General features: G+C 40.8%; 2 protein-coding genes across 5 annotated transcripts; both read left to right on the top strand.

Moving 5' to 3' along the window:
- The first annotated feature begins 350 nt into the window (after nt 1-350).
- Nucleotides 351-14,592, top strand: rtf1 (RTF1 homolog, Paf1/RNA polymerase II complex component). Of its 2 annotated transcripts, XR_007382301.1 has the most exons (19): nt 351-528; nt 3,113-3,223; nt 6,730-6,880; nt 7,042-7,246; nt 7,573-7,690; nt 8,326-8,437; nt 8,813-8,954; nt 9,501-9,678; nt 10,001-10,083; nt 10,161-10,248; nt 10,450-10,557; nt 10,654-10,731; nt 10,984-11,105; nt 11,592-11,649; nt 11,759-11,836; nt 12,755-12,853; nt 12,979-13,093; nt 13,361-13,562; nt 13,601-14,592. XR_007382301.1 is itself a non-coding variant. In XM_048974784.1 (18 exons), exons 1-18 carry the CDS (start codon nt 445-447, stop codon nt 13,465-13,467), a joined length of 2,037 nt encoding a protein of 678 aa, XP_048830741.1. In that variant the 5' UTR covers nt 351-444; the 3' UTR covers nt 13,468-14,592. The 2 variants fall into 2 exon arrangements, 1 of the variants encoding a protein (XP_048830741.1); XM_048974784.1 differs by having other exon boundaries at nt 13,361-14,592.
- A 2,739-nt stretch (nt 14,593-17,331) lies between these two features.
- golga5 (golgin A5) lies at nt 17,332-24,975 on the top strand. 3 transcript variants are annotated; one of them, XM_048975004.1, is made up of 14 exons: nt 17,332-17,515; nt 18,361-18,497; nt 18,579-18,989; nt 19,394-19,588; nt 19,743-19,962; nt 20,163-20,286; nt 20,493-20,696; nt 21,228-21,398; nt 21,477-21,605; nt 22,144-22,242; nt 23,115-23,328; nt 23,804-23,915; nt 24,316-24,379; nt 24,483-24,975. In XM_048975004.1, exons 2-14 carry the CDS (start codon nt 18,362-18,364, stop codon nt 24,561-24,563), a joined length of 2,160 nt encoding a protein of 719 aa, XP_048830961.1. In that variant the 5' UTR covers nt 17,332-17,515; nt 18,361; the 3' UTR covers nt 24,564-24,975. The 3 variants fall into 3 exon arrangements, with proteins under 3 accessions (XP_048830961.1, XP_048830960.1, XP_048830962.1); XM_048975003.1 differs by having other exon boundaries at nt 18,361-18,989; XM_048975005.1 differs by lacking the exons at nt 23,804-23,915; nt 24,316-24,379; nt 24,483-24,975 and adding an exon at nt 23,617-23,790 and having other exon boundaries at nt 18,361-18,989.
- Nucleotides 24,976-25,192: the final 217 nt, after the last annotated feature.

Raw genomic sequence — 25,192 nt, 5'->3', positions numbered from 1 at the left:
GCTCGTAGATTTTAACCCTATTATTTTAAAATGCAGGTCTGATGTATAAGGGCTTAAACAGAGGAAAAAATCCATTCCTGAATTATCGTATATGTAAGCTAATGCTACTAATGTAAACCCATTCCGTATTATTATTTTTTATCAATTTGGTCTATATATTTTTGCTTAGCTGGTGATTTTTTAGCTATTATTACAATACATCTTACTGCATAAATACAGCCGCACACCTCACTTGCATTTCGTCCTCCTGAGCCATAGATGGCAGCAGTATATATTTCGTACATTGTTTGCTGCAAGCAATAAAACATAGAATATTGAAAAAAATAAAGAAGCGGAGTGACGTAATGCTCGCGCATGCTCAGAGAGTCCGCAGAGTCTTTGTGTAGAAGGCTGTGGGGCTAGCGCTGTTTCGCTCGTGCTTACCAAACGTATTCCCAGGTAATCATGGTGAATGTAAAGAAGCGGAAAGGACGAGTCGTAATTGACTCCGACTCGGAAGACAGCGCGAGTGATGACAATTTAGATCAGGTAAGAAGTCGTTAAATTTTTCAGCACGATCGGTCTTATATTAGACTTAATGTTAATAAAGGTGCTTTGAGTGTTCAGAAAAAAAACCCGCGCCACGGGCCTGTCTAATCGGGTTGAACTGGTCGTCTTAATTTGGCGTTAGTAGGCTAATTGCTAAAGACGTTGAATCTGATATATTTATCGTTTTATGAAGAAAGGTCATCAACTAAATGTAGCGCGTCATAGCGTTGTTCTTTAACCCTGGAAAATAAGGGACTATACGGCGTCTTTGGATGGCAAACTGCCGCATTATAGCGGAGTGTTTACTACTCGGTGGAGAGCCGCTGTGGTACTTTATGGTGGACTGTTCACTGTTTGCTCCCTCGCAACTAGCTGCTACTCGTTTGCTTGAAAATGTTCCGGATTTTTTGGTTGATTTGACTGGCTTTCAGTTTGATAATAGGAAAAGGAAAAAAAAGCACGACTAAAAACTACGATGATCTCTCTAGTTGTCTTGCTAGTTAATTTGTGAAACTGAAAGCGATCAGTTGTGGTGGCTGTCTAGCTAAGTTTATTGCAAAATGGTATCGTTACCTTTCCATATATGTAAAAAAAATTACTTCAAGGAATGACTGGCATTTTTCTTGTGGCAGGTTGTCTTAATATTACAAGTTATAAATTGCTAATCACTTCGCTACAGTTTTCAGATCTGTATACCTATAACATGACTGCAGATTGCTTTGGACCATAGCCAGTATGTTTCGACGTATTACCATAGAAATGAGTTTGCTGTGTTTACACCTGTTGGTGTTACATATTTTGTATCCGCACTATAACAGCTACTCAATCAGAATGAGCTACCGTGGAACCGAGGCACCTCATCGTGTCAGCAGAATGATCTGTTAACTTGAGTCTTAAAAAAAATTAAAATCTTTCCTTGCTTACTGTCTAATAGAAATAACCTGACGTACGACTAAATTTAAAATAAAACTAACATTATACGCTGCATGCGACATGTTACTAAATGTCTGTAAACGTTATAAGTGTATGTGAACGTGTTAAACATTTTATTTCTTGCATGCATTTTTAATGCTCCCTTTTATCAGAGCTAGCTCAGGTTTGTGGGCGTGCCTTCCAGAATTAAATGGGACACTGTAAGACATCTTGTTGACAGCTAAGTTGGTCAGAACACTTACCTTTATGTATTTATAATGTATAATCAGATATATTTTGTTGTAAAAGTGTACTTTATATATTTAATGAGATGGCTATGCAAATGTTTTGAGTGGAGAGATGTTGATGTGAGTAGCCTGTTCCACATAAAACGATGCAGACAGATTTTAAATGAATACCGTAATCTCTTGTCTTAGCGGTACATTTTTTTTACTTTTTGGTTGTGCTGTTGCATGTTAAATGATGCCGTACACCGTAATGCCTGCCTTTGATCTACAAGTATTCAGTAACAAAGGTAGGATGTTTGTCATCCAAATATAAACATTGTGTTACTTGCCTAATAATCGTTTAGTCCTGTAAAAAGCCTTTATTACGATCTACACAGCATGCGTTTTTATTTTTCAGAGAAATACTACCCAGATATCTTTATTCAGCTTTTTTTTTTTTACTGTTTCTACCTTTTAAAAAGCAATACATTTTTCCTGTTAGTGTTGTGTAAGTGCTGCAATTTCTGAACTTTAGTTTGATATACTTGTAATTTTGGTTAATTATTAGACCATTTCAGAAATCACTGAAATTTAACTTGGGGATATTGTATTATCTTTGCAAAATATTTCTGGGAGCGACAATAACTTGTGTAAAAAAAAAATTTAATGTTTACTTTATAATGACCCTTTAAAAAAAAAATAATGTCACGCATAGGCACAGTGTCAGGAAGTTGCTGTACGACATGCTGTGTGACCACTGACAGTCTAGACTGAAGCTATATGCTGAGGATTTTATATGATTGTCAAAATTAATGTGTAACTGGGAGCAAGTAGCAAAATCATTTGGTGTATGCAATGCCTTAGATAACCACTGGGCTAGATTTTGAGCGAAAATAATTACCTTGAGCAAAAGCTTATTTTACTATTACTAACTGCCAAAGTACTAACTTTTAAATTACATAGCCCTTTAGTAATTTACCTGTTTCATGGGCTTGAACAAATATCAGAGAATAGGTTACATCAGAGAAGGCTGTATTTTGTTATTGGGATGGAGAACAAAAAAGCTTTTAATGTCTTAGGTCTGTGTGCTGCTGGAAGTGTCACTGATATGGAAGTTCACTCTTTAATTTAATTTAGTTTAATTTAAATTTTCAAGATATACCAAGTCCTTTATGCAAAACTTTATTTCAAACATGTCAGATGCCAAGGAAATTGTTTGTATCGAGGCTTCTCTTCTGATAATGAACATTATTGATTAAAATGTGAGTTTTACTAAACCTGTTCACACTCTATGTTTTTTCCATTGAGGTTTTTGAACGGGGCTTGTTACACATTGACGAACTGCTAAATTTGCACATTTTTTTTTTTCCAGTAAAGCCTTTGACAGAAGCCACGTTTTAACACCTTAAGTACATTGAATTTAAGAATGGTTTCCTCTCCATCAGGAATTGCTGTCTTTGGCTAAGAGGAAGAGGGTGGACTCGGAAGAACAGGAAGAGCTAGCAAGCAAGCCAACAGCTTCTACTGATTCCGAAACCTCTGACAGTGATGATGAGGTATTGGGAATCACCACTTTACCATTTGTCAAATAATGTAATGCTGTTTTCTGTTCAGTTGTGTTAACCCGACTTTAATTTCTAGTTTTTCAGGTGAGTAGTGATGATCTCTGATTTTGCTTTGATCAAGCGTTTGTTTTCTTCTGCTTGATTGTGCTTGTCACTTGCATATGCTGTTGGAGCATTCCTTTATTGGCCACACTGGATAATCTGGCTGTCTAAATCCATTCCTTTTCTTTCAGGACTAGTTAGTTATGCTGTGACGTTTCTGTTCTGACCTGCTCTTACACATCCATCCATACATTTTCCAAACCGCTAATCCTACTGGGTCGCGGGGGGTCCGGAACCTATCCCGGAAGCAATGGGCACGAGGCAGGGATCAACCCAGGATGGGGGACCAGTCCATCGCAGGGCACACTCACACACCAGTCACTCATACATGCACACTTACGGGCAATTTAGCAACTCCAATTAGCCTCAGCATGTTTTTGGAGCATGGGGGGAAATAGGAGTTTCCGCCGCCGCTCTTGCACATGTTAAGTTGAGAATCTTGACCATAAAACAGCTGTGAAGTGTCCTTGTTGCAGTTTTGTTTTTCTTTTGTGTTTTTTTTATTTTCAATATTGTTAGGGTTCCTCTGTGCATGGACTGTAGCTATAAAGTGTAAATTAAGGCATTGTTTTATAGCTAACTTTAAACCTGGAATGTAATTAGTGTGATTAATGGTTTTGAAGTAGAGCTGAATGGCACAGTGGAACCATGCTGGACCCATGAATTAGAGGTTGATGGATTACGACTGTCCTCTGCTAAAAGAATGTCAATTTGCTCTTCCTTGGGGGTTGTAGTGTGACTTTGCGGGTCATGACTTTGTGTCTGAGATTGAAAGTTTATCAGTTCAAATCCCATAACCGACCATTTCTTGCCATCGTTGGACCTTTGAGCAGCACCCTAGCACTTATTGCTTTTGGGGCACTACGTGTGAGCTGACCCTGCCTTTTGACTCCAAAGCTTCCGCTAAACGTAATTACTTTTTGGAACATTTGGTTCCTGATGGCTTTCTTTATACATTCTATGACTTAAGTCAAATGATATGAACCTGTTTTGTCTGAGTGAAAAACCGAATTCAGGTCTCCAGAGTAACTTTTCCAGTGGTGGCACATGATTATTGCACCTGTTTTTGGTGTTAACTAGTGACCTTGCGTGCTGATGAATAGTCATAATGTCATAAATTTCATACCTTAGGTTTTGTATTGATGAAAGATTAGCAGTGACTCGAGATTTGAGACTTGCAAGATATTTTAATCTGGAAATGTGCTTTAATAACAACTCTCATTGCTTGTGTCACTCTGCCTCTTCCTCTCCATCAGCCTCCTCCTTTTTCTTCTCATTTTGTTATTTTATTTCATTTATTTAAATAAACGACCATACACCGTTTCGTTTTCGAAACACACTAACACCACGGCTAAAGGGGCCATTTTGCATGTTTTATCATCAGTGCACACGTATGTCCCACGGGCAGGTAGGGAGGCTTTGAATCACAATTCATTCATGCTGCGCCCCTGCCGGAGCAAAACATCCTTATTATCAAACACTCACATGGGTGTGACAGTGTGAAATTTTAACTTGCACATACTCAAATGGTCGCATATTCAACCAAGTTATTTAATGATGCACGAATCAAACTTCGCAGAAGGGTTCTGTGTCCTGCTTTTAGTTCATGTAACTGTTACCTGAAAATGCTTCTTTGCAACTGGTGGATGCAGTGGTCAACAATCACATTTATTTTCAGTACTAAACAGTTGAATCACTTGTGTTCAATTCCTTTACTGTTTTCTGATCAGGAAGAGAGCACATGTGAGGCCTAGAGTAGGCCCTCATTTACATGCTTGATTGCACTGGTAAAGGCTTCTTGCAGCTCTGGTGGTAATGCCCTCATTTACATGGACCTAATCGTTAGATGATTACAGTTATGATTTAGAATGTATGTATGACAATCATGTAGACTATACTGTGGCTGCTCTGCCTTGCTGAACACCCATGGATGATTGAATTTGTTGTTGTAAAATTATGTATATAACTTAATCCTGGCTATATGGAAGTTTTAAGTGAATCTGCTTGATATGAACTTTTTGAAAAATCAAAAGCTATAACTGAGTTTTCTCTTCTCCATTGTTTTTCAGTTTTTCAAAAATCTTTCTAAAATTTCTTGAGACCCATTTTCAGTAGAGACGTTAACTTCGTGGTGCACTGATATGGAAATTTTGGTAACGACCAATTAATTTTCCTTTGATATCGCCGATAGTGATACCCAATTAATGCCTGAGACGGTGATGAAACTTCCTGAGCTTGGAAAATGAAAGCTTGATCTGCAGGCCAGATTTAGTAATGGATTAGAAATGTTATTGACCGTATAAATCCTTCTTGTGGACTAAATCTCTGAGACCTGTTCTACTTGGAGAATAAGTCAACGAAATCGCTCATCCTCCACTGCTGGAAATGGTTGCAGTCATTTTTATTATTTTAGTATTTATCTGTTTAGCTTTGGTGCTTCTAACTTTGAATATTGATTAAGTTTAAATATCGGTCAGCAGCAACGGCTAAGATTGACCCTTAGTGTCGTACATGTTGGTTCTGGATGGTATGGACTAAAAACCATATTTCATTTTTTACGCAGAATAGCAGTACACTATATTCTCAGTATTTCAAATGAAGTGTGCTTAATATTCAGTTGTCAGTCAAAGCCATTTGTGAGAAAAAACTTTAAAACTAAAGTGACAACTAAAGCAGAGTCTGGTCAAAACAAAATGTAAATACAAGGCTTCCTTCCCTGTACAACTACAGCTTTTTAATATAGATTTTTTTCCTTTATTCCAAACAGAAGTATTAGGGTTGAATGCGTCAAATACAGCAGCTGCTATACAAGTCTTCCACTCCACTATGTCCATCAAACTTTTCTTTCTCGGTTCATGACATTGCCCTCAAAACCAAATATTTAGAAAGAAAATCAATCAATCAATCAATCTCAAATCTATTTGGCAAACGGCTCTAAAACAGAGACCTAACAACAATTGAAAGTACTTAATTACTGTAAAGGTCCTTGTTTTGAGGAATTTGCAGGAAAAATATTGCCTATTTATGATATTTTTTAACCTCCACGTCATCTGTCAATTAAAAAAAATTTTAATAGACCAAATAGCCATTAGGTCATGGCAGATGACCTGGTACTGGGGGATGGGGGTGCCACTTTGAATGGAAGAAGAGTCCTATGTTCAATAGCAGACCATACTTAAAGAACCCGCCTAAAAGCAAGGTGCTCTTTTCAGTGGTATCACCTTTTAATGCTATTTCTTTGTATTTGCTTGTCATCTCTGCTGAATACAACATGCCAGAATTCTCCCCTGGGGTCAATAAATCTCATCTTGAAGTTCTTGAAGACGATGAGATGTGTTTCCACGCCCCTCTTAGTTTTTATCATTAGTATACAATTTTCTCTTTTCCTTGCTCAGTGGACTGTGGGTGGTACCAAGGCCAAGAAGAAGGCGAAGACCGGGAAGGGAAGCGAGAAGAAGGGAGCCGTGAAAAAGCGCACAAACAAGGCAGCCTCGTCCGGCAGCTCGGATGGAGACAGCTCGGCCGAGAGCTCGGCCCCCGAGGAAGGTGAGCAGACAGTGGCAGGCAGTTGCTGAAGTAACATCAGCTATGTTAAAGGTGTAAGTTTGGTTTTCCAAAAATTACGTTCTTTTTCTGTGTTTATTGGCCAGCCAACACCTCTCTGTGATTTATGAAAGTTTGTCCATCTCGGTTGTCTGGGCTGCTAGGTGAGGTCTCTGATTCAGAGAGCAACAGCTCGTCCTCCAGTTCAGATTCAGACTCCTCTTCTGAGGATGACGTGTTCCGGGATGGGTACGACGACGACCTGATGGGGGACGAAGAGGACCGAGCAAGGCTGGAGCAGATGACTGAGAAGGAAAGAGAGCAGGAGCTCTTTAACCGAATTGAGAAGAGGGAGGTGCTGAAGAGGAGGTGAGTGCAACCCCTTAATTTATTTATTTTTAAATGTAGCTTAGCGATACCTGAATCCAGGAACTTATATTTTGTTATTCATTGCCACTCCAATCACCTATGAGTTACTTGCTGGCTCATTACAGTATTTTGTATTTATTAATAGCTTGGTTGTGCGTAAGCATTTACTAGTACAAACGTTTCTTGCAATAATAGGTATAGGCAGCTCCTCCCTTGTTACAGAGGATTTAGACGTAGCTTATCGACGGCTGTGATTCGTGGCATCGCGACTCGCGTGTCCCCACATCCTGCTGATGGTCACATCTGTCACCATTGACTGCGGTCAGGTTTGAGATAAAGAAGAAACTGAAGACTGCCAAAAAAAAGGAAAAGGAGGAGAAGAAAAAGAAGCAGGAGGAGGAGCAGGAGAAAAGGAAGCAGTCGCAGGTCCAGGACACTCAGGTGGTCAGTATGACAGTCTCTCCTGGGCGTCTGAGATATTCATCCGACTCTCGTCCCTGTGGCAGTAATTTACATTGGCCGTGATTTTTTGCTCATTTCTGTGTCCTGTAATTTATTTCAATCAATTTTATTGATATTTTATAGTATATGCTGTCAGTTAGTATGCTATTCTCTCTAATATAAAATATTTTGCCTTTCTTTCTTTCTTTCTCTCTTTCTCTTTCTTCACGTAAAGGGACATTAGACATGCAGGAATTACTTGATACTTTCTTGTCTGTCTTGTCTTGTTTCACCTAGAGTAATTTACAAACTTTATATGATGTGATCATGACGTTCTTAATTCCATACTGATTCATCAACCCGACAAGAAAGCAATGGACGCCATATTTTTTCACACGCCGTATGCTCTGAGTAATAGAATTATGTGTAAAATCAGATCATTATGCTTGTGTATTGCAATGACATACAAGTGCTCTGCCGGTCCCAACAGCAGTTCCTTTGGGCTTTATTAAAGAATATGAGGCCAGTGTGTATTTTGTACATTTGGGAATCTGCCTCTTACAGAGCCGCCCTTTATGTTGAATGCTGTACTGTACCGACACCCGATTGTGGGCTTAATTTCTTTTTAATGGGTCCAGGTCATGTCTCACAATAAGGAGAGGCGGTCTAAAAGAGATGAGAAGCTGGACAAGAAGTCTCAAGCGATGGAGGAGCTGAAAGCAGAGCGAGAGAAAAAGAAAAACAGAACAGGTGCAAGTGTGACACATACACACCTCACTCTTCACAAAAGAAAAGGGAACCTGCAGCTTCCCATACCGCTTATGAACTTTCCCTGCATCGCTGTGTTTGCAGCCTATCGTCACACAGACAAAAACACATCGCCGTATCTCAGGGTTGCCCAGTTCTGGTCCTGGAGGGTCAGTCTGCACCACGGTTTGCAGATTTCCCTACTGAAACGCACCTTATTCAGCTCACCGTCCCATTACCAGGTTTAGTAAGTTTGTTCGAGCAGGGAAATCTGCAAACTGTGTTGCTGTCTGGCCCTCCCAGACCGGGATTTGAGGATCACTGTTTTCTGCATTTGGTAGATCCAGTGAGTTATCTTGATCTTTTCCCTCTCAACAGCTGAACTCCTGGCCAAGCGTCAGCCTCTGAAAACCAGTGAGGTCTACTCTGATGATGAGGAGGAGGAGGAGGAGGACGACGATAAATCCTCTGTGAAAAGTGACCGCAGCACTCGATCCTCATCTTACGATGAAGAGGAAGAGTAAGTTTTATACTTTGCTGGGTCGTTCAGCCTCTTGGCATAGCGTTTTAGGAATGATTTGGTAGTGAGCAGTGCTATTTATATGAATAATATAGCAACATTTTAATCGAAATGCGTCGAAGGTCAAAATATGACAAGTAAAGCTCTTTTCCACCTACGGGTTGCTATTTATCCATTTAAAAGGAACTGTATTATGCAGTTCTCAGTTGTTTTTGTGTAGCTCCTTGTGTTAAATCTGCCTGCAGAATAGGTCTGATTTTAACTGAAACCTGGATAGATCTGATCAATAGGAAGCTTACTTGACTAGTTGAGCCATCCATCCATCCATCCATCCATTATCGTAACTGTTTAATCCCCACCTGGGTTGCGGGGGGCCTGTAGCCTATCACAGGAACAACAGGGACAGGTGGGAACCAACCCTGGGCAGGTGCCAACACACTGCAGACTAGTTGAGCCAATGGGAAGATTTTTCTCCCGTATATAAAATAAATATTTAATTTTACAGATGTATTACATCATGTTGAACCTGTTCCTGGTGTGGTTTAGGAAGGAAGAGACCCCACCGAAGTCGCAGCCTGTGTCGCTGCCCGATGAGCTGAACCGAATCCGCTTGTCCCGGCACAAGCTGGAACGGTGGTGCCACATGCCCTTCTTCGCAAAGACTGTGACCGGGTGCTTCGTCAGGATCGGAATCGGCAACAGCAGCAGCAAACCGGTCTACAGAGTGAGCAGCCTGGCCGTGTGGTTACAGTTAGCGGTTACGGTCCTATGGAAATGAGAACGCGAAACAGAAGCAGTGTGTCTGTCTGGACCGTAATCGCAAAGTGATCATAAATGTGAGGAGTTGCAGTTTGCCTGTAATGATGGTGATTGGCTAATGTGAGAACTGGTATTTCAAACGATAGTGCAGTGTTAAAATATCCAGTGCACAACTTTTCCTCTTACTTTCAAGAGAACTGTCATGCAATATCTTTTGATGGGAATGATCATATATATACTTTAATTTTTTTTTTAATCTTTGCTTATTTTTTTCTTTTTTTGCCAAGGTTGCTGAAATTGTTGATGTTGTTGAAACAGCAAAAGTTTATCAGCTGGGCTCAACTAGAACAAACAAAGGTTTACAGTTACGGTGAGTGCATTTCATTCATTTAAGCTTTTCGTGTTCTGAAGTTTTAAGGTGGGTTACATTCGCTGTTTCTGTCACAGGCACGGGAATGACACGCGGGTTTTCCGGCTAGAGTTCGTCTCTAACCAGGAGTTCACGGACAATGAGTTCATGAAGTGGAAGGAGGCGGTGAGTCCTTTTCAGAGGCTGACCTTTATGTCTTGCAGAATGTTAAGAAGGGGAACTTGGGAATGGGGAGGCGAGGGGAGTGGGGTGAGCTGTAGTGGATAAATTTGACAATTTAGCGAAATTGACAATTTTGCCAAGTGTCCTGCCTGTACTGATGACCACAAATTGCTAGTCTTGATTAAATTTTTTGGCTATTTCCAGATGATACTTGCAGGAATGCAAGTTCCGACTTTAGACGAAATCACCAAAAAGGAGCAAGCAATTAAAGAAGCGGTCAACTACAAATTCAATGACAAAGACATAGAAGATGCAAGTCCACCCTTATGTTTTTGGAATACAGTGAAGTCGTTGTTCTCTTAAAGGCGATGTTTGACTTCATACATTTCATTTAACGTGACTTTACAGATTGTGAAGGAGAAGGACCGGTTCCGAAAAGCTCCACCTAACTACGCCATGAAGAAAACTCAGCTTCTTAAAGAAAAGGTACTATTGCTGAACAGGCCCTCCCCATGTGTGTGGCTATATTTGTCATTTTACTTAAACGCGTAATGCAGAAGTAGATTTTGTCATATATTGTATTTCTTGAGTAATAAAATGAGGACAGGAAACGAACACATACCTGTAACCTGAAATGCCTGACACATGTATACTTTTATTACAGTGGTTGGCAGAGTGGTAAATCCCTTGAGTGCGTTCGTGTTTCATGGAGATGGATATCTTTTAATGCCCTATCAGGCCATGGCAGAGGAAAGTGGAGATGGGGAGCGGGTCAAACAGATTCAGGACCAGCTTAATGAGCTTGAGGAACGGGCTGAGGCGCTGGACCGGCAGAGGACGAAAAACATTTCTGCCATCAGGTGAACTGCCCACCATGAATTCAGTTGAAAGCTTTCCAGCCTCAATAGTAAAGGATTATCCTTAATACTCGCCTTCTACCTTGAGAACACTGTAGTCTGTACAAAAAGTAATTTGATATGAAGGAGACCAGAAGTCGTAGCATTCAGACTCTTGAGAAATATTTGTATAGCTGCATAATGCACAAGTGACTTCAGCAAATGAATGCTAATGAAATTCATGCAAAACAAGTTTATTTTTCTCTCTTAATCTGACCCTGGTGGTTAATGTGACTAAAACCAGTCAGCAAGCATTAACAAGTTTTGACTAACCAAACTAAGAATTCCCTGCCCTAATGTTATTCGTTACACCCTAATTAGAATTGACTTACTAATAACTTAGTAATAAGTTAGGCTGTAAATGGTTTCCCCTAAACTAAGTACTCTCAGTATTATTGACTTTTCTTATGTCCTTATGTTCGGTGTGACCCTTTTTTTTGCTTTCACCAGCTACATCAATCAGAGGAATCGAAGTTGGAACATCGTGGAGTCTGAGAAGGCCCTAGTGGTAACTCATTTTTACATTCATGTAACATCTGTGAATATGGTCCTGCGTTTGCGGCTGCTCAAAGGGAAATGGTGACGGGAATGCAAGCTGGGATTCTCTTTCCCATCAGGCAGAAGGGCAGAACTCCAAGAACCAGCAAATGGATCCATTTACCCGACGACAGTGCAAGCCAACCATGGTGTCCAATGTAAGGATTCGATATATATATATATATTTTTTTTTGCTGTGGCAATAATGGCTCCTTATTGATCCCCATGGGGAAATAGTTTTGCTTGGTTACTAATAGCAGATTTGTTGTGATATTAGTGCATTTTCCAGTGTATAGGTGATTTTCTCATTCTTGAGCAATGACACTCTCTATAGCATGGTAATTTGTTCAAGTAATTAACTAGTAATTGTTTTGAATAGAGAAAGAGAGGCAGTGTTAGTTCAGGGCCCTATAATGTTGTGACAGAGGGAAAGATGAGATTTGTAGCGCTTGATTTATTTATGCTGATTCCCCTGTAGCAGATGCATGCACAAAATTAACTGTCTGTACAAAGATGATGATTGTGATATATTATGCTAAATTTAACTGAATTACAGCTATTCTTAAGCATAGTGTATTGAAGAAGACTACATTTCGCAATTAACCTGCAATTTGTTTCCATTTAAACCAGATTGTGATATTGTACTTGTTGTTCTTTTGATTACATTAATTGGTATGGAGCATATAATACATTTTTTTTTAGTAATGAGGATATTTTTTAAGTACCGTATCGACTCAAATATAAGACGACCCAAATCATAAGACTATCGGAAGTCATTTAACTTGTCCAGTTTTCTTGGGCACTGGAATGATTTGCGGTATTAATGCATGGGAACTGTAGACTCCTTGGTCGCTGCTAGTTTTTCACATGCATTCTATGCAAGTTGTTGCATAGGACAACAAGTTATTTGTAAATACTCTGTAATGAATACCCTTTTTTGAGTGCTGGTATACTGTGATTCCAAATTTGTGTGGGGGCAAAACAGCAAAATTTGAACATTTTTTTTATCTTTCCAGATGATATACCTGGTAGTAAATATTCAGTTATATACTAAATTTCTTGTGCATCGTTTTCAGGCCAGAGACCCTTCAGTCCATGCTGCTATCCTTGCTCACCTGAATCAGAAATATGGTTCCGGTTCAGGGCAAGACAATACTGTGGAGAAGAATATACAGGTAGGCGAGAGAGCTATCGAGACGAAACTTGTGTGATCAGAGTATGTATTGCATGAAGGCAGACATCCATACAAAGTAAAGGGGAAATGTATCCCATAGTACATGTCCACTGTGTATATTTACAGGGACAGCCAGGCCAGAAAGACAAAGACATCGCCAAGACGACCAGTGACCTGTCGGAGGATCTCTTCAAAGTACACGACTTTGATGTCAAAATTGACCTTCAGGTTCCCAATGCAGGTCAGCTAAAATCCTTAATCTTGCAGCGATGCTCACTTTGCAGTAGTGCTACACTTCAATATTGACAGATGTGTGATATTTATGTATTTATTTATTGATGGTTAAGGTTGTTGAAAGTTGTCATGTTTTCAGTTTCCAACAAAACATGAGTTTGACTCGAGCTAAAATTTGACTTCTCTGTATTTTGGTAAATGTTTGTCTATTCCCTTATTGTAACTAGAGAACATGCATGATGAAGTTTCTTTCCTGTGCTGTGTTTAAATTTAGAAGCCAAGTCTCTGTCTGTGAGCTCCAACGCCCTGCCTGTAAAGGACGGTGCCCCTCGCCGATCACTCAACCTGGAGGATTACAAGAAGAGGAGAGGCCTTATTTGAGCGTCTTCGCCTCCTAAGTTCTCCTTGCATGTGTCAGTTAATAGTGGGGAACCTGAAGCTTTGGCTCTCCCCGTGTGTGTGTGTGTGTGTGTGTGCGTGTGTGTGCGTGTGTGTGTGTGTGTGTGTGTGTGTGTGTGTGTGTGTGTGTGTGTGTGAGACAGACAGACAGAGAATGAATGTGTGTGTGTGTGTGTGTGTGTGTCAGACAGACAGACAGACAGAGAGAGAATGAATGTGTGTGTGTGTGTGTGTGTGTGTGTCAGACAGACAGAGAGAGAATGAATGTGTGTGTGTGTGTGTGTGTGTGTGTGTGCATGCATGTTTCAATCCCAAAATCCACAGGAAGGAGCTATACATTTTCTTTTTCTTGTAAAGGATTCCTTTTGAGGCAAATTGTCTAGTCATTATTTTCTTTATGTGCAGAGTTATACTTTTTTTTGTTATTCGTTTTTGTCATATGAGAATATACATATATATTTCCCCCTTTGGCTCCTCCCAGTTTTACGGTTGGCTTTTCGTTTTTCTGAAAAGGACATTACTCTGGTGGACTGATTTGTAAAAAGAACTTCTTTTTTTTTTTTAAAAAATAATAAAAAATCTGGATGGCTTGGAGTATTTAAACTTTGCAGACCTTACTAGCATGGACATTGAACAAAATTTGTATGTACCATCCAGTTTTTGATTTTTATTTATTTTCTTTTTTTTCCTCCTTATTTTTTGCACCACCTTCCATTATGTAACTAGGCAGCCCTGCTCTTGTCAAAAAACCGTCCGACATGTATACATATTTCGTTTGGGACATGCTGGTGGGGGAAAAAAAAGTTAGGCTTTTCAATGGAACAAGACAAGAGACAAGGAATATGACGTAACACAAAACAACTTGAAAAATAATTTCATTATCTGGGAATTTTTATTTTTCATGAGGTGGTTTCGGAATGTATAACGGGGTTTCTTTCGTCTCCAGATTCCAGGCCCTAATTTGTTTTTCTTACCTTATTGTTTATGTGAGAAGAGGCTGTGTGTTAATGAATGTGTACTTAGTAAATTCTTGTATTGATGTGGCATGCCATGTAAATATGCAATTTGGAGTGGGTGCTACACAATAAAGAGTCACTGTTTCATATATTTTGTTTCAAGGTGTCTCAATTATAGTAACACCCAGAATCATCATCAGCATACATTTTACTTTACATACCTACCTGCAAAATGTCCCAGAATTGACCCTGTGCCATTATTCTGCACGTCAATACGACACACGTATACTTTACAAAGGTCATTGTATATTTTTCAGTCACTCGCCATTGAAACAAGGTTTACGACAAATGGAGCATCTCGCTTTTCCTGTGGTTGTGATATCTGGTGACCCTTCAGATGACTGGTAAATCCAACCGATGGTTAACACGTCATACTGGAAGATCTGTATGGATTCAAAGTGTATACAGTGGCACTCAAATGGCAAGTTTGGCTTAGGAAAATCTGCTTATTGCATTAATTCTGGAAGCAGTTGTGAAGTGTTTGTGCATGAGTGGGGTGACAAAGTAGGTGGCGCTGTTGCCTCAACTCAAGGGTTGGGGATTCAAATTCTACCTCCGTGTGTGGAGTAGGTATCTTCTCCCAGTGTTGTATGCATTTCCTCTTGCAGTTCAAAGGAATCTCTAAGAACAATTTACAGAGGTTGTCGGTGCGCTGTGATATATAGGCTTCCTGTCCAGGGGGTTAGGCTCAGACAAGCCTGACCAGGATAAGTGGTTGGAAGATGGACTCTTCTGGAGAGATTACATTATGTAAATTCACAAGCTGCAAGAATTGCCACTAGAGAGAATTTGTGTATAAACTAACTTTCTCTTCGGGGTAGCATGTGGCTCAGTGGCTGAGCTTCTGGGCTTATGAGTTGAAGATCACCAGTTTGAGCCTGAACACATCTGTGGGTCCTTCAGCAAGGCCCTTAACCCCCAGCTGCCTGGGCTTCTGCCACGGGTGGCTGCCCTTTGTAACTAACTTTCACTTAGTGAAGAAGTTGGGGGAGGAGTAAACAAGATTTTCCCCATGAGGATCAATAAAGTATCCATTATTATTAAAATATACTCAAACCAAATAAAAGACGGACACAGTTACATTTACATTTACAGGATTTGGCAGACGCCCTTAGCCAGAGCGACTTACATAAGTGCTTTGAGACTCTGCAATGAATTTCCGATGCTAGCTCAATAAGGACCCAAGCTATGAATACTATCTCTGAGAACTCCATTGAGTAGTGCAGAATTTTTTTTTTTTTTTTTTTTTTTTTTTTTTATAAACACACACCAGAAAAAGAGTCGAGTAAGAATATAGAAGTTCTACGTCAGGTATTTCTGAAAAAGAAAAGTTTTGAGTCGTCGCTTGAAGACAGACAAGGATTCAGCTGTTCGGACATCTAGGGGGAGTTCATTCCACCAATTAGGTGCCAGGACAGAGAAGAGCCGAGATGCGTGTCTTCCTTGTGCCTTGAGGGGAGGTGGGACCGTTATTTTCATGGTGCGAAGTGGCACACCAGGAGACCCATTCCATTACACCCACAAGTTTGGAGGTTTGAGTCTTACTTCTGGGGCCTGTTTCACAAAGCAGGATTTCTTGCTCAGGTGGATAACATCGTATTTAAGGTAACAGTGTAGACTTCATCATCATCATCATCATCAAAAATCCCAACTGAGAATTTATATGGAGTGCATGCCAATAGCCCTCCCTCTCTCGGGTCAGTAAGTGGACTTCTCTCAAGTGGCCTTGTGCATAATCCAATTTATGGCATTTCCAGAGGTTAACATGATATCTGGAGTTCATTACCTGATCATTCTGTAATCTTGAAATACTGAACCTACTGTATGCTCTAAACAGACATTCTAGTCAATGCAATGTATAAAAATTCAACCCTAAAATACACAGCTGCAGATTACTGTCTGAATAGTGACACCATCTACAGCAATGCTTCTCAACCCAGTCCTCAGAGGGCCCCAGACCGCTAGCATAGCTGTACCAGGCATTCGGTTCTTGAGGGCTTGATGGTTTGGTTCAGGTGTGCTGGGACCTGGAAAGGGGCAAATATGTGGGCTGCCTGGGGGTCCCAAGGACTTGGTTAAAAAACACTGATCTACAGCACAGTCCCTGCTTATCAAGAGCCAAGCATGGCAATCTGTCATTTCAACCAGCCCTAACAAATATGAAACAGCCCGAGGATAGTGTTACAGTGTAACATATTAGATTGAACAAAATTTAGAAAAAATATACAAAAACAAAGTAATACTTTTGGCCTTAAGTATGTGTAACAGGGCTGAGAATCATTTAAGAGAATACAGGAAATAAAAGCTGTTGGGAAAAGACAGGCCATACTGCCACTACCAAAAGAAAATGGCTGAAACAAAGTTTCAACAACCTCGGAACCTGCTGTACCTCTCCTATGCAGGAGAAATGATTTTCACCACATAAATCACAATGACATTATTCTTTCTCCGTTGTGGGTTCAAATCCCACCTACACTCTTTGTGGAATTGCTGTGTTCTCTCCGTGTCGCACGTGTTTCTTTGCGCATCCCAAATACAAGAGCTAATCAGTGTTTCGAAATTAGAGTATGATTGTCTTAGTGTGCAATGCACCCCTCGATGGTCTAGCTGCCCGCTGCCAGTGCTGCCTGGGACATGCTGCAGGCGTCCCTGATCACTGTAAGAGGACAAGCATATTCGTGCGCTTTAACGTAACATATATTCTTTGGCCAAACACGTTTAATTCTCGACTGCCATTAAAGCGGTTATGCTAACGATTGCTAGCTACGGCTATCGCCACCCCGATTCAGGCATTTGAGAGGGCAGTCTGTTTTGGGTCCTTCCTGTGGTTCCTGGTCCACGTCTTCAAGAAAATATTACGTTAATCGTAATGGAGGCGGGTAGAATAATGTCTGGCCACTGCAAATCCTGAAACTTACTGCTAATTAATTCGGACTCTGGATGCTGTTTGTTTTCACCACTTGAAGGACAAAGATTCCGATAGTTTTTCTACTTTATACGACCATTGTCGCAAGGTAAATATTTAGATTGGTAGCGAAGTCTTTAGGGACGACAGTTCATTTTAGAGGGCCACCGAATGTCTTATCATTGCAACTGTCTAGAGATATAGTACTGGCCTCGTCCTACTAACATATTGTTAATAATAAATAGACTTTTATCATGCACTTTGATTATGCAAGTTTACACTGAATGGGTGTAGTACCGACCAAGAAACGCTCGTGACAGCGGATCAAGCAGTATCTTTGTATAACTAGCGTACCATTTGTGTTGTAAATTAACACGTTGAAGTAGTGAAGAATAATTATGTTTGTATAATGGCATTGCAGCTAATAAATATGTGAACTGGGCCTTTCCGTTTAAATTAACTTACGAACGCAGTCGCCGGTAATCTGAAGCGATCTTGTCTGCATTCTGGTGTTGCATATACTGCTGCCCATCTTATGTCTATTTCGAAACTGTTTCAAATTAAGATGGAAACCAATTATAGCAGGTCTTTTTCTTTCTTGTTTTATGTCGTTGATGCACTTATGTTCCTCGCCTGCTCCTCCAATATGTGATCCACACGCCGTCAGTAATATCATGACCATAAAATGTATTTTTCACTTTTTATCCCCTACTTTAACTGTATGCTGTTGTTTGAAACCATTGACAGTTCTGTTCAAGAAGAATTGAAGAAGAATAAGGACTTCTTTAATTACATACGTGATTTATTGATAAACATTAGAAAAACATTGCTGGGAAATGGTGTTTTGACAGTATATGAATAAAGCTTTGATACGATAATACTATGTTTAAAATCCGTTATTGTGATGCATTCGATTGTGCCTCTAACAACATGTGTGTTTGTTGCTTTGTGCAGAATGTCCTGGCTGGCTGATCTGGCAGGGAAAGCAGAAGACTTCTTGAACAAAGTGGATCAGGGGGCAGCCAGTGCTCTGACTAAGCACCAGAGTCGAGATGCCACCTTTTATGACACCCCAGATTCGGCCCATTACGGTACTGCATATAAACCGGCCGTCCCAGAGCAGCAGCAAAGTTACCACACCTCCCATGACACGCCCGCCTTTATTACTGCAGCTGCCAGCAACATCAAAAAATCCAGTGCTACTCTGCTGGCAGGCACCGCAAATTCAGCTTCTGCCTCCTTTGACTCTGCTGGTAGCAGTGGTCCCGGCTTCACTAAGGCCTCCTCCAACTTCGTCCGACCGAAAAAAGCAGAAATGAACGATGATGTCCTGTTCGACTTCCTGAACAGCTCTGACCCCACATCCAACAGGAAGAGGAATGTCAAGAAGGAGCAACACGAAGCAGCAGGAATAGCAGAAGGGTCACCCACTACTTCAAGTGCTGACACTGCACCTCCATCTGAACCATCCTTACCTTACTCCAAAACTGGCTTGTTTCGAAGCTCCAGCTTTGGTTCCCTGTCTACCAGCACAGACGGTGTCAAAATCTCTGAAGAGGGGTCAACCGAGACCCCCAGCCAAGGTAGCACAAAGGAGTGTTGCCTGGCCACAGAATGGCACTTCTTATTATTAAAATTTAATTATGGAATACAGCATGTATTACAGTATAGCTTTGTATTTCTGTAGTCTCGCTTTTGTGTGATATCAATTGTATGTGTTGCATTTCAAATAAGTTTTTAAAAATTCATATGTGTTTAGAGACATTTTTCTTCTTGTGGATTCATATACTTCTTAGTTTTTTCTTTAAATCAAATGGCGTAGTTGGTTAGGGGCTGCTTACTTGGTGTTCTAATGACCGGCTGTGCTCACACTGTCACACTGCACCTTTTAACGATGATGCCCTTACGGTCAAATTTAGGTAGGCGCATAGACATTGTAAATATAGTAGGGAGATTTTTAATGACTTAAATCTCAAAAAACTTACAGAAACACCAGAGAGCTCAGACTCAGGGCTAGCAGGACGCCAGGGATCCACTGTAGAAGATCCAGTGTCTGTTGAGGAGCAGCAAGGACAGGTGATGTCTAGTCTCCGTTTGGAGAATCAGCTGCTGCGGAATGAAGTGGCGTCACTTAATCAGGAGATGGCTACGCTCCTACAGCGAGCCAAAGATTCACAGGAAGGTATGTGCTAAAAGGGGATTTCATGTGTTTAAGGTGTCCTCTCCTAAATATGACATTGACGTGCATGCAGAGATGGAGATTGTATGATCGTTAAGTTAAGGACGCAGTCTTCATAAAGTAATCTGTCATCTGTTTCCTTTCACTTGTATTGAAGAGCTGGCCGTAGCCCGTGCCCATGCAGATAAGCGGAACTCTGACCAGTCACGCACAGACCGCACTATCAGAGAATTAATGTCACAGGTGGATGACCTTAAGGAAGCCCTATCTGCAAAGGATGGACAGCTGGCGGTGCTGAAAGTCCGACTTGAAGAAGCGGACCAGCTGGTGTTGTCCCACAACAAGGCACTTGAGGCAGCGCAGTGTGAGAGGTCCAGGTGAATCCCTAGGACACTAGAATTATTCATGCCTCTGTAGGTCTACCTCTCCCATATATGCTTTTCCAGGAAGCATCATGAGTCATGAATAATGTGAAAGATGCATATAATGATATTTGATTAGAGTAATACAAACAAATTCAGTATGAATTTGTCATGCGTTCTACGAAAGGTTTTGTGGTGCCCCTTCTCTGTTACAGAATCTTACAGGACCACACAGAGGGCAGTAAAATGCACTCACAGGCCCTTGAGACGTTACAAGAAAGGCTAAGGGATTCAGAATCTGCACTAAAGAGAGAGCAGGAGTGCTGTCGGCAGTTGCAGGTTTGAAGTAAACTAATTTTTCCTATGACCATTAATGTTGATCTCTTTATACTTATTGTTTCACATTGGTCTCACTTCGGGGTTTGTTTGTTTTCTGTGATGCCCCTTCGTATGACAAGAATAATAGACATGGGGGGATAATTGGGAGTTGAGACGTAAGTGTGACTCCAGGCCTCCCTGACTTGCACCCACTTGGGATTTTTCAGAGCGAATTTGCAGATCGATTAACAAAAGTGGAGGCGGAGAAGCAGACTCTGGCGGAGACGGTGACGGCGTCCGAGCGACGTGTGGGGGACGATAGGCGCAGGGTAGAGGAGGTCCAACAGCAGCTACGCAGTGCACGCTCAGCCGCTGAATCGGCCAAGCAGGAGCTGCAGGATTACAAACATAAGGCCTCGCGCATCCTCCAGGTATTTTGTCCTTCAGGAGACATTTTGTGTGCTGGGCATTTTTCTTTAGCTTTCATTTCCTTTATCTAGCATATCAAAAAGTACATCCTTCTCTGTTGACACAGCTCATCTTATTAGACACACTTTATTTGATAAGTTCCATTTGGCTATAGTTCACATTTAATCTGTTGTGTTTTCTAAATTTTGCATATCACGCATCGCGATTTGATATGCTGCAGCCCTAATTCCTTCTGAAATCCAGATAATTCTGAGGAGTTTGCAAACTTGCAACTAATGATTTATCACTGTAGCCTCACAGGACCAGGACTAGAGGATGGTTCTAGCACTGCAGTGCAACTGTGATGGATTTAATTGACATGTATGGACAAAGAAGAGTGCACATTCTGGAACTGATGGAAATATTACTATAAGAAATTGGGTAGCCTAGTGTACACAATTAGGAACTACATTTTACAAGTATGGAAAATACTATACACAGTGTATATGGCATGCAGAGTTTTATATAAAATGTTTCTCTTCATCTGACTTTAGTCCAAAGAAAAACTGATAAGCAGTTTGAAGGAAGGTGCTGGACTGGAGGTCTTGGAGGGTGGTGGGACAGGAGCCCTGGAGCTGGAGGAGTTGCGGCATGAGAAAGAGCTGCAACGGGATGAAATCCAGAGATTGCAGGGTCAGATCCAAGCCCTGCGCACAGAGATGCAGGTGTGGGGGCCTTTTTCGTGTTGCATTTGATGCATTTATTCTTTGTGATCCCGCCTGTGATTGAAATGATGTGCCCAGGATGTAGAAATGCAGGCCCTGGCGGAGGCTGAGTCCTGGAGGGAGCAGCAGAGGGAGTTGCAGGAGCAGCATGCCCTCCAAACTCAGGCCAAGCAGGAGGTGGAAGCTGAACTGGAGCGCTACAAACAGGTCCGAAGGGGCTTTTCTGATTAAAGGTTTTTATTGCACATCGGTATGTTTCATGCAATGATTACATTTACATTACATTAACGGCATTTGGCAGACGCCCTTAGCCAGAACGACTTGCATAAGTGCTTTGAAGTCTTCATCAATGAATACATTCTGATACTGGCTAAGAATAACATCAGTCTAAAAACTCTGTTGGCAAGTAATACAGTTTAATTAAAATGAAAAAATAAGAATATAATACTGGAAGTGCTAATCCAATTATTTCCGAAATTGGTAGGTTTTTAGTTGTCTTTTGATGATACTCAGTGACTCAGCTATTTAGCTATTTACATCTAGGGGAAGTTCATTCCACCACTTAGGTGCTGAGACAGAGAACAGTCTAGATGCGTGTTTTCCTTCCGGCTTGAGAGATGGTAGGAGCAGTGGAGTGGTGCTGGAGGACAGGTAGAGAGCGCAGTGCAGTGCAGTGCAGTGATGACGATGATAAATTATTGGAATAAACTTTATTCTGATTTATGACCCTGTGTGTATGTGACAGGAGCTGCAGTATGCGGAAGAGGAGAACCGCCACATGAAGAGCACTCTCCAGAGCCGGATTAAGGACCGTGAAGAGGAGATCCAGAAACTCAGGAACCAGGTGAGCCTGGGTTCCCCATTTTGCCAGTTCAGGTATATCCTTAAAGAGGCCCTATTATGCTCATTTTCATTGTTCATAATTTTATTTTTGGGGGCTGCTAGAACAGATTTAAATGTTTCAGTGTTCCAAAAGCACGTTATTTTTCTCTGTACCCTATTCATCCTCTGTCTGAGCTTTAAGCCCCACCCCCCCCAATGAGATCAGTGTCAGCTGATTTGTCAGATTACCCTACATGTTCCGCCCCTGTTTTGCAATCTGCAAACAAATCCTTCCAGGTAGGCGGCCAATAAGGATTGTGTTACAAGGTGACCTAACCATGTCACGGAAGTAAGGGCTGGAATTCGAACAAGGCGTTTCATGCAGATTAGAGAACAGTGGTTTCTGCAGTGAGAGTTACTCCCTTTGGTGTGTATTCTGGGCCTTGAGACTCTGCAGACCGTTGACATGCACATAAAGGTATATAACACACTAAAGGAGGAGGGGAAAAAAACGGAAAAGCTCAATAATGCACCTTTAATAGCAGAAAATTGTAACTGAAAGCTCCCTATTTGGGCAACTCTACAGCAGAGGTAATTCCATTACCAAAATGTCATGTATTTAGTGAAGGATGCAATCCATTATGTAGTATAATTTGATAGTCAGGATACTACAGCAGCGGCCTGGCGGTATTTCTAACAAAATTAGTCAGATCTTTTCGAATTGTAGCCAGATTTTCCTCTGATTGTAATTCTGTTACTGTAGAACTTGCTATTTGTGGAGATTTTTGCAGTTTTAATTGATTTAAGTGTAGGAGTAAAATAATGTAACCCTAACCCTTTATACGCTGCCTGTTTTTTTCTCTCTTACTTTGTCCCTCCTCTTTGATGGATCAGCTTACCAATAAGACGCTGAGCACAAGCAGCCAAGCAGAGTTGGAGAGTCGTCTCCATCAGTTGACAGAAACACTGATTCAGAAGCAGACTATGCTGGAGGCCCTGGGCACAGAAAAGAGCTCTCTGGTGTTTCAGTTAGAACGTTTGGAGGAGCAGATGAAGAGCATCCAGGGAAGTCAAGCCAATGGGCCGTGCATCAACATGGACAAGCCTGGTGAGTGGACTGACTAAGGTCATGCAAGATGGAAAGCATGAACACGTGTGATGTGTTTACAGCTGAAAATTTAGCGTTTTCAGTTAAAAACCCTTTTGGAGAATTTTGTTTGAGTCCCATCTCTGCTTTACGTGTGTGAAGTTTGTATGTTCTTTCCATGTTGAGTAGATTTCCTCCTGCAGTTCCGAGACAATTAGCCCAATCAGTGTTTCACGGTTGCCCAAAGAGTATGATTGTGTGTGATTGTGTGCATAAATATGCTCTGAAATGGTCTGGCATCCCATCCAGGATGTAACCCAGCCTAAGATGAGCTCCAGAGCCCCGTAACCCTGACCATCATAAGCAGTTGGAAGATGGATGGATCCTTTGCTATAAATAGTATAATTGTAGAGTGTTAACTGCCCTCAGAATTTTTGACTTGTAACATGTATGGCACTACCCTAGTCCTTGTCACTGGTTTGCTTTTGTTAAACAGGCACAGGTGCACGGGCGAGGAATGTGCCCGTCCTCTTTAGTGATCCTGAAGGTCCGAGTGCTGGGATGTATAGCAAAGTGCGCAGGGCAGCCAGCACGATAGACAAATTCAGGTCAGCTATTATATGTTATTTGAAGGACTTAACTAGCCTGGATGTTCTTTATGTATGTATGTTTGTGCATATGTTTTGTTTGTGTGTGTGTGTGTGTGTGTTTACACACACACACACACACACACACACACACACACACACACACACACACACACACACACACACACACACACACACACATATATATATATATATATATATATATATATATATATATATATATATATATATATATATATATATATTACTCTTACATACATATACACATACATTCATACATATACATACACACGCGTGTATGTTTATTATTGTTATTATCATTATTTTTATTTTCCTATTTCCCTGGTCAAAGTAAAGTCTATAGCAACACACAGCATCATGTTTTTCCCTCTCCCTCCAGCATTCGATTGGGTATATTTTTGCGTCGGTACCCAATGGCAAGAGTCTTCGTAATTCTCTATATGGTGAGTGCTATTAGAATGTGGCTGTTTGTCTAAACGATACATGCATTTTGTACTGAGGATCATACAATTTAAGAGTGTTTAAAACTAAATGCTTGGCTTTCAGGCACTACTGCACCTATGGGTGATGATTGTTCTACTGACATACACACCGGAAATGCACCATAGCCATCCTGGCAGAAGATAGGTCCCGGATATCGAAATGGATACATGATTCCTTTAGGACCAGTAAATTAAATCCATTTAAGAGTTGATCAAGCTTCTGATCCTTGGTTTATACCTTCCTTTAAGGAAGCAATTGCTTGTACTTTGCAGTTTGCACATTCTGTAAGACAGTGAGGTATTTTTCTTCTTCTCACCCATTTGCTTTGCCCTTCTGAATGATTAAATATCCACACTTAAAGGGAGTATTAACCCCACGTATCCCCTGGAGTTGCAAAGAGTCTAAATTGCAAATGCAAGTGTCTAAATTATGGTTTAAGGTTACGGTTTATTCAGTTTGTCTTTTCTGTGTCGTTTCTTAATTGAATTTTTGTTTCTTCCTGTAGAGATTATATTAACTGTAAGAAATGTAACTTTTAATAAACATGACAACAGGTTGTACAGTGAAATTTTTTTATATACTACACCGATTTTGTATTAAAGAGATGCTACCTATTTTATCTCATGGTAGACACTATTCTGATTTAGAGTTTTATGCAAAGTACTGAAAAGATTGATAAATTCCTTTATCATTTTCCACTATAGATTTTGTGGGTTCATTGTACTGATATACACTGTATGGTAAAATGTATTGGGACACCTGGCCAATACACG

The sequence above is a fragment of the Brienomyrus brachyistius genome, chromosome 14 (genome assembly GCF_023856365.1).
Source record: "Brienomyrus brachyistius isolate T26 chromosome 14, BBRACH_0.4, whole genome shotgun sequence".
Lineage (NCBI taxonomy): Eukaryota > Metazoa > Chordata > Actinopteri > Osteoglossiformes > Mormyridae > Brienomyrus > Brienomyrus brachyistius.
This window is presented reverse-complemented; position numbering and strand designations above follow the sequence as displayed.

Coding starts and splice junctions, on each gene's coding strand:
- rtf1 (XM_048974784.1), top strand. CDS start 445: ATGGTGAATGTAAAGAAGCGGAAAGGACGAGTCGTAATTGACTCCGAC. Junction 3,224..6,729: donor CCTCTGACAGTGATGATGAG/GTATTGGGAATC, acceptor TTCCTTGCTCAG/TGGACTGTGGGTGGTACCAA. Junction 11,106..11,591: donor AAAAACATTTCTGCCATCAG/GTGAACTGCCCA, acceptor TGCTTTCACCAG/CTACATCAATCAGAGGAATC.
- golga5 (XM_048975003.1), top strand. CDS start 18,362: ATGTCCTGGCTGGCTGATCTGGCAGGGAAAGCAGAAGACTTCTTGAAC. Junction 19,589..19,742: donor AGCCAAAGATTCACAGGAAG/GTATGTGCTAAA, acceptor CTTGTATTGAAG/AGCTGGCCGTAGCCCGTGCC. Junction 22,243..23,114: donor TCCAGAAACTCAGGAACCAG/GTGAGCCTGGGT, acceptor TTGATGGATCAG/CTTACCAATAAGACGCTGAG.